Source organism: Catharus ustulatus, chromosome 14 (genome assembly GCF_009819885.2).
Source record: "Catharus ustulatus isolate bCatUst1 chromosome 14, bCatUst1.pri.v2, whole genome shotgun sequence".
Taxonomy (NCBI): Eukaryota; Metazoa; Chordata; class Aves; order Passeriformes; family Turdidae; genus Catharus; species Catharus ustulatus.
The window spans coordinates 11,905,485-11,918,008 of record NC_046234.1 but is presented as its reverse complement, the minus strand read 5'-3'; the positions used below and the strand labels follow the sequence as shown (position 1 = coordinate 11,918,008).

The 12,524-nt window shown below is 43.2% G+C and overlaps 1 protein-coding gene across 2 annotated transcripts in view; it reads right to left on the bottom strand.

Annotated features, from left to right (window-relative positions):
* Positions 1–12,128, bottom strand: part of KIAA1210 (KIAA1210 ortholog) — a 38,756-nt gene extending 26,628 nt beyond the window's left edge. Inside the window, exon 1 of one of the 2 annotated variants that reach the window (XM_033072368.2) lies at positions 11,947–12,128. In XM_033072368.2, coding sequence (XP_032928259.1) covers positions 11,947–12,008 — 62 coding nt within the window. In that variant the 5' untranslated portion in view covers positions 12,009–12,128. Of the gene's footprint in view, positions 1–2,044; positions 2,100–11,946 lie in introns of those variants that run through there. The other variant, XM_033072371.2, reaches the window with a different exon arrangement.
* Positions 12,129–12,524: the final 396 nt, after the last annotated feature.

Sequence of the window (12,524 nt, the reverse complement as noted above, 5' to 3'; positions counted from 1 at the left end):
GTTTGGTGCATTAGATCTAGGCTCTCTGCTACCCCATACAAAATTCCATTGATAACCCTACTGTGCTGCATTCACTTGGAGCTCTTCAACTCTTTCCTGGAACTAATGAGTCTGAAAAGTGAAAAAAAAAATCTCCAGGAACAGAAGAAATGTCCTTGTCTCCCCTTTACAAACTGAACCAACTGGACAAATATTTGGAGTACTCTATAGGAGGGCAGTGATAGGGCAAAATAAATAAAGTTCCAGGATTGTGTTCTGACCATTTGCTTTGCTGAGCTGAACACACGACTTAACATGTACATGGAGGGTAGAGGGGTGGGAGAATGCTAAATGAAAAAGAAGACAATTCCCTTTCACTGCTTGGTTTGTGTATTTAAGGACTCCTGGGAAGTTAGCATTGTACAGGACTCAAGTTTCTTACATTTAACAAAGGTCCAAGACAAACACTTTCTGCGCAGCCTCAGAAAAGGGACACTTTGCTGTCCCTCCAGTGGAGCAGAAGACTTGGGAACTGCACAGCAGGCAAGCTCCTACCCCACCTTCAGTGTTTCCTCAGCTTCAGTCCCATGGCTCTGCATAAGCATTCCAGAAGGCCTATGACAGAGAGATCAAAGGAGATGTTGAACCCTGAACAGCCTCTTTCTTATCAAATAAATGCTTGAGGAAATAAAGCCTCAAGAACGCAAGGCACTGCATTCAGTTAGCATCTTCATAACCTATAGAAGACAGACAGTGGCAAGCAGCCAAGAGAAAGAGGTGAAATTTTGGCCTGGAGCTTTTGAACACCATTTCCTCCATGCTACAAAAATTACTTGAAATCAAGCTTATGGTCCAGATTTCAGGACACACACTTTTCACAGTAAGATGCATCAGCACAGGAAAATGGGTCCTGTGGACCTGATCTGGTCCTCCAGGTCACCACCCTGCAGTCAGCCTCCACCAGAACACACTTCAAGCTACTGCAGGACCTCAGAGAAAGCCCCTCTATTTCTCCTGAAAATCAAGGTTCAAAAAACACAGAATGTAGGATGATTTAATATTCAGATGACTTTCTGTAGCAAAAGGTGACTGAGAGGTTAAATTTTCTTCTCCGTTATTAAAGCACATTACAGGACTCTGCTCTGACAAAATGTGGTTGATGGTATTCCTCTCTGGGAACCCAACAAGCTATCAATGAACTCATTAATCCAATGACAGCTAAGTGAAGTAAAGTTTACCCTCTGCAACTCCACAGAACAGTATTTCAGAGTCAATCATACAGCAGTAGCAAAGCCAGCAAGATTTCTATTCAATTTTCACATCCCTTGAGCATATCAGAAACTCAGCAACCAAAGCCCCCCTTGCTCTCCATGAGGTGAATGACCTGCACTTCACAGCCTATGGTCACAGAACATGCTGAACAGTGTGGGATTCAACAAACAGCTTTGCTGAAACAGAGCACAGTCCAACATGACAGGAGGAACCAGAATCTGACCTTGTACAGCTCATCCCATTGTGCCCCTCTACAATGCAGTGTTTCTAGGATGAAATTCCCAGGTTTTTTTGCCAGCCCTTAGCTGGTATCTCCCATGGGGTCCCTCCTGTGTGGTCCCTCCCATGACTGTTTTATGTTGGTACAAAAGAATAGCACAAACAACAGTTTACCCCAGGATCCTTGCTGCTTTCTCTACTGGTAATGGTGAGGGGAAGAGTTTATAAAGTTAATGAATATTGATCTTCTAATTTTCACTGAAGGAGTGATAGTCCAAGAAAGTTTAAGGTCCTTTTCCAAGGATAATATAAATAATAAATAATAAATACATACATAAATAATAAATACAGCAGTAGTACTCACCAGGAAGTCTGGATAAGCATCTAGAAAATACTTAATACCAATAAACCTTGACAAGACACCCAGAGCAAACACCCATGCACATGGAGAGGTCTGTTCCCAGCTCTCAGACCAAGCCCCTGGTCCCCCTCTGTCCCCACACCTCGGCTCCTCTGCGAAGACTCCCCAGCAGACAGGTCCCAGCGTGCTGAACTCCTGTTAGCTATAACCTACTTGGAGAAGCCTCTGCCTGACAGCAGTTCTGAAGGATTTCTGCTGTTCAACAGTGCTTGAAGCATTATGTCCTGCCCTCCTAGTGAGTGTGTGTGTAACACTAATGGAAAGCAGCTGGTGGGCTGAAACCGACTTTAAAAAAAAAAAGTAAGAGGAGGAAATGCCTTTCATACAGTCACACAGACTCATTCTGTAATTGTTGAGAAGCCAAGAGGATAAGAAGGGGGAAGGGTAAATGGGAAAAATTCATAAGCACTGTGTTACCAGTCCAGAATCTGAGTCCATGCCTCTGTCCCCTGCAGTGCTGCCCCATCTCCCCAGACTGCCCTCCCTCCATCCCTGCACCCCTGCCTTTTGTTGATTCAGCACTAGAGAACTGTGTCCTGCATGTGGGGACTGGTCTGTAGCACTGATCTGTACCTTAAACCTGAGGCAGGTACCTGAGCAGGGCAGCTGTTGGTCTGTACTCAGCTCAGGAGGCCAAACTGAACCCCAGGTACCAGAGCTTTGCAGCACTTGGCATCCACGCCAGACAGATTAACTTGGAATGGTTCCAGCTGTCCTCATCACCTAATTACTCTGCTGTGCTTATTAGCACGATCTTGGGTAGCTGCTGTCTGTGCAAGAGCAAATATCAGACAACAGAGCAAATATCTACAGGTTAGCCAAAAGCCAAGGAAAATGGTTCTTGATAGCCCATCCCTAATAATGATTTATCACAGAGATTATACTGAGCATTTGCAGGTCAGTACCAAACAGGTGAAATGTGACAGAAATTTTCCCAAATCAAGACTGGATCTAACATAGCCATGATCTAAGCCACAGCAAGATTTTGGCCCCAGACTGTCTCAATTTTAAAGAAATGGATATTAAATGACCCAGTTAAATTCCACCATTTGGCATTAGCATAGGACCAAGCTTTCCCCATGTGGTAATTCTTTTTCTTTACACTAACACACTGGGGAAATTTCAGGAAACAGCTGGAATGAGGATCTTCTCACATTCTTCCTTAAAAAAAAGGAAAAGAATAGCAAAGTCTTCCAGCAACGACACTAAAGGAACCAGCAGTAGGAGACACTCTCAGATGCACTTGACATGGATATATCTGAAGTAGTTGTGGAGGAGGAGGAACATGCATTTAAAAATCAACAGGGATGTAACCAAAGGCTGCCTTTGTCACTTAGGGAGCTCCTCCCAGCATTTCTGCCTTTGGAAATGGATTCAAGGCAAAGCAACAGGAAATGTCACCCACTATCACTGAACAGCAGACATGCCTCATGCCAGCAGAGTCAAGATGTCAGAGATGTCAAGCATGGGAATAGAAGTCAAGCTTACTGTCTCTGTCTCTCCAAGTGGCAAATTCAACAAATGTAATCTTCCATCCCAGATCTGGTGGTGGGCATATTTAGCCACTGTGTTCTAATGTGCTTTTTACCCCCTCTCCAAACCTCTAATTAATTTTGTTTCACCTGGAGCCTTCAAATATAAAGTTAGCTGACTGGGATCAGACCTGTGGTGTGCAGAGCCCGGGGAGTCTATGGGCTGCTTTGCAGAGATCAGCAAAAGGTGGGAAAGGAAAGAGGTTTGCCATCAGCTGGCTTAAACATGCTCTACAGAGGCTTGGAAGACCGTGAGCCTGAAAAAGCTCCATGGAAATTGTCAATATCTGCAAACTCTGAAGGTGAAAAATATTAGTTTAGACAGCAAAATCTATGAGACAAAGCTTGTCTTTTAAATGTATTCTAGAAGATGGAGTCTATTGGGCTTGGGTAAATTCACTGGTTTTCCTGGCTCTGTCATTGAATAGCAGGGCAAGTTACTGGATTTCTAACAAGAACCAAGTTATTTATCACTCAGCCATGAGCTTTACCTGTGGTCACAATGGTCACACTGAACTCCTGCAAAGCTTAATGAGCCCTGTGGAAGAGTTAAGTATCACCTCTGCTGCAGGGCAGCAGCATGCTGGAACTGTATGGACTGACACAGATGCTAGAAACACACAGAAGGTAAACAACAAAAAAACCCCATAAAATTTCACAAGAGTAATCTGCATATAGGCCATGCCCCCATCTTTGAGTCACAGTGATTTCCAATATGTTATTGTTAGAAACTGGGAAGAATCCTTACACCTAGGGCCTGAAAGAAAAGAGTTTGGAGGGATTTTTACCAAGCTGTCTGACTATTTCAGGAGAAATGAGGCTGAAACAATAGAGAACCGAACACCAGGACTGAAACATGGAACTCCAGGATATATCCAAAGCTTTCTCTTTTTTTAAGGTTTTACCAAAACAGTCTCTTATCCCTCAATTTTTGGTTAAAGAGCAGCTTAAAGATGGGGGGAGGGGAAAACCAATCTTCAGATAAGATGAAACTTCTCAGGACAAGAGATAATAAAAGCATTTAATGGCCAAGAATTCAAAGTGCACTGAAAAAAAAAAAAAAAAAAGGCAGAGGGGTGGGGAGGCAAACAGAAAATTTTGGGACAAACTGTTATAAATCTTCACTCTGAAGATCAAAATGCCATAAAACCAGTCACCCATCTTTTGGCTATAAAGAAGCAAATAAAACACAGGCTTTGTGGTCTCAGAAGCTGCCTTTGGCAGGAAGCTCAGGAAATCTCCCTTCATGTGAAGTCCCAAAACCCATCTGCCAGTATCCACTGCCTGTACACACAACAAATAAAAACAAGGCTAGCTCCTTCCTATATTGAAACACTCTGTGTCCGGCTGGCTAATCCCAAGTTCCCACTGCCCATGGGTATTTCTGCAGCTCAGAGCCCATTCTGACCCCAAACAAGGAATGCTAGAGGCAGCACACGGGCTCTCCTGCAGCTGTGTGTGAAGTTTGATGTTTTCCCTGCCTTCTACTTTAAAGAAAACTTTGTGCTGTCCCAGCTCTGCTCTCCCAGCTGCTCTCTCTAGAGCCTGGAGCTAGGCAGCTCCTGAAGGACAATTGTTCTTGAAGCACATGGAGAATGTTGGAGCCAAGGGAGATCATCCCTGTGCTCAAAGCAGTTCCTGAGCCATTTCTGTCCCAAGGGCAACTACTGACCTTTTGCTCTGGTATGAGCAACTACTAAAAAGGGATCCTACTTCTCTGGGATTCCAGACACAAATACCTCTCTAAAACAGGATCATCTAAAATAAGATTATCTGAGCTAATGCTGTTTTGTACCAATGGAGTATCAAGCTGAATTCAACTGTATTTGAAGGCAGTGGTACATTAGCATCAGGGAGCAGAGATGGTACATGACAGCAGAAAAACCCAGGAGTGTGACACCCAAAACAACAAGAACTTCAAGTTGGGGCAGTGACAAGCAGGCACATGGGGAAGAGAATCAGATGGGGACAGACATTCTGTAAGATCTGCACAGGCCAAGGCTGCAAGAAAGGAAGCAATAAGACAATTTGTATTTTATTTTATTTAAGCTTTTGAAAAACATTATTTTCACTAAACTGAAATTATGGAAAGCAGTTTGACTGCTAGAGTGAATCAGCAAACAATTCCTCCACACCTCTGTCAGGTCTGTATTTTCCCATGTACACAGATAGTTTGATGGTTACCACAATGTCTGCATCCTAATTCTGAGCTAGTACATCTCATTTGCATCAGCACTACTGTGTGGATCACAAGCACCTTGTTAGATGAGTGATATCTGGAAGCCCCAGCAGAAGTGCACAGTTACCTATTTCTGAGAATGTGTAAGCATAAATGAATTCATCAGGAATACAAGTCAAACATTTAGTTCACTGATTAACACCAGACCCTTGAATCTCAGAGGCCAAATGGAACAACCACCACAAAATTTTGAAGCTGGAATGACGTCTTGGCTCTGAATGGATGGTTAGAAAGCAAGATCAGGCAGCTTGGTCTGCACAGCTAAGTTTCCCTGCTCTGACTGTGAGGGCTACAATTCCCTCAAAGAGCACCCTGGTCAGGGCTGAGGTAGAGTTAATTTTCATCACAGCAGCTGCTATGGAGCAGTGATTTGGATTTGTGCTTGAAACAGTGCTGATAACTCAGAGATGCTTCCTTTATCACTAAGCAGCTCTTACCCAGAGCCTTCTCTGCTCCTCACCCCACCCAGCAGCGAGAGGCTGGGGGTGCACAGGGAGCTGGGAGGGGACACAGCCAGGACAGCTGACTCCAAGTGACCCAAAGAGTATCCCAGACCATATGGCCTCATGCTCAGCATGTATCTGGGGGAGAAGGAGGAAGGGGGGACATTTGGAGGGATGGTGTTTGTCTTCCTGTCACCATTACATGTGATGGAAACCTGTTCTGGGGATGCCAAACACCTGCCTGCCCTGGGGAAGTGGGGAATAAATTCCTTGTTTTGCTTTGCTTGTGTGCATGACCTTTGCTTTACCTATTAAATTGTCTTGATCTCAACCCACGAGTTTTCTCACCTTTATCCTGGGATTCTCTCTCCAATCCTACCAGGGGAGAGTGAGTGAGTGAGTGAGTGAGTGAGTGAGTGAGTGAGTGAGTGAGTGAGTGAGTGAGTGAGTGACTGACTGACTGACTGACTGACTGACTGACTGACTGACTGACTGACTGACTGATTGTTGTAGGACTTAACTGCTGGGGTTAAAGCACAAAGTCACAAAGATACCAACATGCTATAGCATGGAGATAGGATACAACAGAGAATGTCTTGGAACCTGTAGACTTTCCCAAATGCAGCAGCACACACAGGTATAAGAATACAGTTACAGAAATGAAAAATAATGTCTGCAGCCCAGGTCACGCCTTTTTCACACATTGTGTTGGAAACCTTGGGCTGCTGGCACAACCTTGACTATTGGCACAGTGATGAGCAGTGACAGCTCAGCATGTGCAAGCAAAATTAGACAGGATATCAACTGACTGAGGTTTTTTTTTTTCTTTATTTACACAGCGACTCCTGCAATGGAATGAGAGGCCACCTGCTAACTTAAAAAAAAAAATGAATAAAATAACAAGATAAACAAAATAAAATAAGAGAGTTTGCAATTAGTACTTGCTGTATTCCAAATAATATTTAAAACTACTTAATCCATAATAGTTTTACCAACCTTGAGACAATAACAGATGAAATGCAGAACTATCAACTTGAATCACGTTAGTGTAGAACACTTTGTGCTCAGCTGCTTTCCTACAGCAGGAGAAATCTGGGGGGTGGAAGGGAATCAACCTTGCAATTACCTTGGGATTTTTTCCTGTTTCCCCTTGGACAGACTTATCTCAGGTTTTCTCAAATCTGGCTGATAATCAGCTCTACTTGCCCTACACTAGCTCAGGTAGGTTACCTACTGGAAGTACAACTTGAGCTCACTGCATTTTTGTCCCATATATAATCAGATTTCAGCTTCTACATCCAATTCTAGGCCTTCACATCACAGCAGATGTGAAAGCCTAAAACTTTGTAGACCTCTGCACAAGGAGGAAATGACAAATAAATCTCTTCAGCTGGCTCTAGGGGTAAAAAAATAGACACTTGTTGCAGCAGAAGTTTCTGCCTAAGAAGAGAACACAAGGGAAAATTATGACAAGATGTTTTCATGGCTCAGTCTGGCAAAATTATGTAGACAAAAAATCTGATGGTCGAATGATGCAGAAGAGTGAGAATCACATTCAGCAGATTGTCCCAGCCCAAGCTTCTGCCCTCTGCAAGTGATGTAGGACAGGCAGCATTAGAGGTCAATTTGACAGCATATCTGCCAAATACTCAGAACCTTGGTGATAGCAAAAGGGCTGTTCTGCTGAAACCAAATAAACAGGCCTGCTTGGAATTCCTCTGCCTACAGCCAGCAAACACACTGTACCACTGTGGCTGCTAAAACAAACACCATCCAGAGAGAAGCATGAACAGAATGAGGAGATGGGAGTGACTCACTGGTGTATTAAGCCAGAACTGAACTTCTTGCACAAAGATGAGTAACACAGAATGAAACACAAAGAGTAATAGTTGATTTTTTTGTTAGTAATATAGCACCATTGTACTAACAGTGCCCAAGTGCCTGCAGTGCCATGGCTCTGGCACCTCCTAACTGCTTTTGTTCACCCTCTCTGCTGTTTTTGAAAAAGAAAGCAGGACTTAAGCCTCTATACATTTAATACTGGGCAGAGCACTGAATGACTCCTGTGGGCTGCAGACAAAATGCTCACATTGTCCAAACACTCTCTAATTGCCAAATAGAGGAACATGCCCATAGGCTGTGTACTGAAAGATTCCTCCAAGATACTCACAACACCTCAGCTCACACTCTCTGGTTTGGCCTTAGTGGGGAGAGCTCTCCACTTTCCATGAAAGCTGTTTCTTGAAACTCATCATAGGATTGTCTCCACACAGGTGAACCCATTTTGCTGGGCAGAAACCACCTGTCATACTCAGATATTTTCACCTCAAAATCCCCCAACACTGAAAAGCTGTTAATGACTGATTCTTGCTCTTGTGAAATAATATGCTAAAGTGATGTACAATAAAAAGACATGTAAACAAACATATTTCAGAATACCAAAGAGTTTATGGGAAGCATTTCACCTCTCCTGAATTCATCAGCCACACAGACAGATCACCTCAGGGGCAGTGACTCTGCCCCAGCTCCCAGGAAGCCTGCACTCATCCTGCACTGATCCTGCACTGATCCTGCACAGCTGCCAGCTGAGCCCATGGACCACAGCTGAGCTGAGATGATGCTGGGGAATGCCACAGGCAGGGATGGCCAGGGAACTCAGTGTTTTGCTTTAAACACCCTGGAGTTTTGGAGAGATGTTTCATGTCCAAAGCCGTGCCAAGGAGCAAAGCACCATTCCTGCAGTCAGCAATGCAGCTCCTCAGCCCCTGTGCAAGAAAGGGAGAGAGGCCACGGGAGGAGAATGAGCTGCTGACAGAGAGGAGCCAGCAGCTCACACTGCCCCAGCCCCCATGTGTCAAGCTGCTGCTCCAGTAGCACTTGGTGCAGCTTTAAACCACTTCCAATCCACTTGTCACTGTCCAAGCTAAAACAGCAGCTGCTTGCTGTGGATGGGGAGCCAAAGGCTCAAAGGACCACACAAGCATGTAAAAGCTGTAAAAAGTGTAACTGTCTTCAAGGACAAAGGGATTTTTGGGATTTCCACCGTCCCCTATGAGCCTCTTCAACAAGAAGGCTGGGGTGAAGGTGCAGGGGCAGTGAACAGACAGCTTATCATCAGGTGCACAGCTCTGCCCCATCTTTGGAATAAACCCAGCAATCACCACAATCACTTCCTGACACTTATATGAACAGGCAACAACACAAAATACAGCAACAGCACCTGACCCAGAAAACATTTTACTCAATTTCATGGTTGTAACATCATTTTAGATTGGCAATAGCTTTCATCTCAAACAATCTAGAAATATATTTAAAATTCTACTGATGCATTCCTTGATCAACTTGCTTTGAAGTTCAGTGCTTTGCAGGATAAAAGTGCACATCAGCATTTTTTGATAATTATGGAATATAGGAAAAGAACACAATACCCCACTGGAAGTGCAAAGCTTAGCAAAGCAGAAGACATTGAAGCTGAAATTTCCATAATTCTGGGATTGTTTGTGAAAGGCACCATGAAATCCTGAGTGACCACATCATATAGTAGTTAAATACATTTTCTTATAGTCTGCTATAGAAACCAGTCTGAGCTGGCACATAAAGCCTTCAGTCAAATATTTTATATAGCTTCTAACACACTATATTTGTCTTTGGAAATTGGCAGTTTGCATTGACCATCAGTGAACCTTACTATTCAAGCAACCACATTTTCAGCTCATAACAACATACTTGGCTAGTCCCAAAAACTGAGGAGCATATGAAAAGATTCCTCCACAGGCTTTAAGAAACTTTATCATATCTATTCAGGTATAATTTTTTTTTTCCTGGCACCATGCTTGGAGCAAGAAAAAACAGAGCTCTGCAACAAGGGTGATGAGCTGTAAACTAAGCAGAACAATTCAAGATTACTCAGGTTCCATGTGCTGGTTAGAGAAATATGAAAGTTTTATTTCAGTGAAATAGCAGGCAAGATTTGGACTGTGATTAAGAATTACCTGGATTAGGCTTTGGGTCCTTTTTTTTTTCATTTCATAAGAGGACATTAACCAAGCACAGGGACAAGACTATGTGTACAAAGATCAGATTCAGCCACACATTATTGCAGTGTACCAAGGCAGAGCCTTTTCCTCCTCTTGTAAAAGGTGGGGGAATGGGATAAATGTGACAGAAGCACAGGAGAGCACTTCCTAAAGCAGCTTTTAAAACACTTCAGGTGCTTTAGCTGGACTCAGCAGCTCCAAGCCCTGGAGGGAACCCTTCCCCAAAGTACATGGCAGGTTTCCTGGCAGGTACTGAGCTCTAAGTCACTTTGGCAAAATTTCTACTGGTACCCAAGCCAATTGCTTAAAGCATAAAAGCAATTTCATTCCAAAAGAACTGTCATTCAGAAAACAAACTAACTCCTGCAGGTCAAATGACCACGTGAGAATTTGGGGAAGTTGTTCCAATGACACGTTTGTCAAGAAAGAGAAATACTTCATGTTAAACTCCAAACAAATTCCACTGAAAATTAATCTCAGGCTAAAAACATCACTATTACTGCAACTGATGTCTTGAACTTATTTTAACTGCCAATAACCACAGCCAAAACAGCATATAAAATTAATCTGTCCAGCCTTTATAGCCTCTCGCTGAATTTCAAATTTGTTTTATGTGCATTAGATGCTGAAGTATTTGGGGGGGGAGGAAATCAAGCAATGTAAATTTACTATTTTTTGTCAATCCACGTGCCAATCCACCTACCTTCATCAGGACTCACTCACAGCCCTTTTGCTAGTTCTGATGGCAGACTCTCCCTTCACCTAAAGCAAACTTCTCTGCCAAATATTAATTCCCTGTAACAAGTTTCAGAGGAGGAAAGGAGTCAATATGGGATGGAAATGCTAACAGAAATCCAGTAGGAGTTGTGCACCTTTGAAAATGCACATTTCCACCAGAGTAATGTGAGGGAAACTGTTGGTGTGAGGGATACAACCTTTGGGAGAAGGAAAAAGAGTCAATTCCAGCTCAACTTCTGAACTATTTTCCTCCCTCTGCTATCCAGGACTTACCCACACATTTAGCTATCAGTATTCACATCTTAAGCCTCAAGACAGTTTCACTTGTCTTCTACTGTGCATGTTCCCTGTCTAATCCCTCACCCAGTGCAAGAATAGAGCCCTCTGCAGTCTGCTGGTGCAAAACATGATCAAACAACTCCTCAGGTTTGGCAGCAGGAAATTTTGTTCCATTCCTGAGCCGGGAGAATGTCAAAGGAAAAACACAATGCATCTTCATGGTGCTTTAAAGCACAAATACCAACATGCATTCTCTCATTCTCTTTTCCCTCGATAGCCTACTCCAACAGAACATGCCAGAGAAGCAATAAAAAAATAATTCTTTTAAATACAACCAAATCTCTCAAGAGGGAGCAATTACAGAAACAAACCTCAGATTGCTTATAGAAAAACTGAGCTCACCAAGTTCTTAAAGAGCATTTACTGCCAGACTTCTAGGTGAACATTTTTTAAACGTGAATTTCTGTATTTCTCCCTTTTTATGTGTTAATATATAAACAACATAGCTAATCACTAGGGAAGAGGGCATTTTTCCTCTTATTATAATTAAAAAGGAAAAGCTTCTTAATTCCTTTTTCAATATTTCACATTTATACCTCCAAAGGAGGAAAAAAAAAAAAGACCATGACCAATTTTCACTAGAATAATATTTTAGCCAGGACTTATTTATTGCACTTTTGTGCTCAGGCTGGTACTTCACACCCAAGGCTGCAATACAACAAAGACAGAATTTCCAAGCATCCACTACTTTGGAAAGGTGGAGGGGAGGGCTCAGCATGGCACTTACTTTTTGCTTTTCAGGCAGCCGTAGAACCCAGCCATGGCGCTTCCTGGGAGGCGTGTGTGCATTTAATTCATCCCGAGTGCGGGTGCCAGCACAGGGATTCTGGCACAGGGATTCTGGCACCAGAGCCCAGCACGCCGCTGCAATTCCCAGCCAGATAAAGTTCCTGATCCGAGGCACTCAGGCTCTGCTGAACTGGCTCCAAGGAGGGCTGTGCCTGCTCCATAAATGGTTATGAATTGTTAACTCCCCCTTTTCCTGTCTCTTTGCAGCTATTGGTACGCACAGCATCCCAAGTGTAAAATACCATATGGCGTTTGATTCCCTCTCCCTGTGGGACTAATGAGAGGTTTGGTTGTAATTAGGATGTGAAGAAGCCCTGAGGAGATTAATTGTTAGTGTTATTTTTTAGTCAGAGGAAAGCTACGGAAAATACTTGCAACATCTTTGAAACAACGACTAAAAGCTGTAGTTACTCTCCAGCACAAAAGGGGTGCAAGAGTCTTTCAAGACAGGCATTATCCCAACTCACTGTAAATCACAATCTATTCTAACAAGCTATTCTGCACATTAACAGAAAA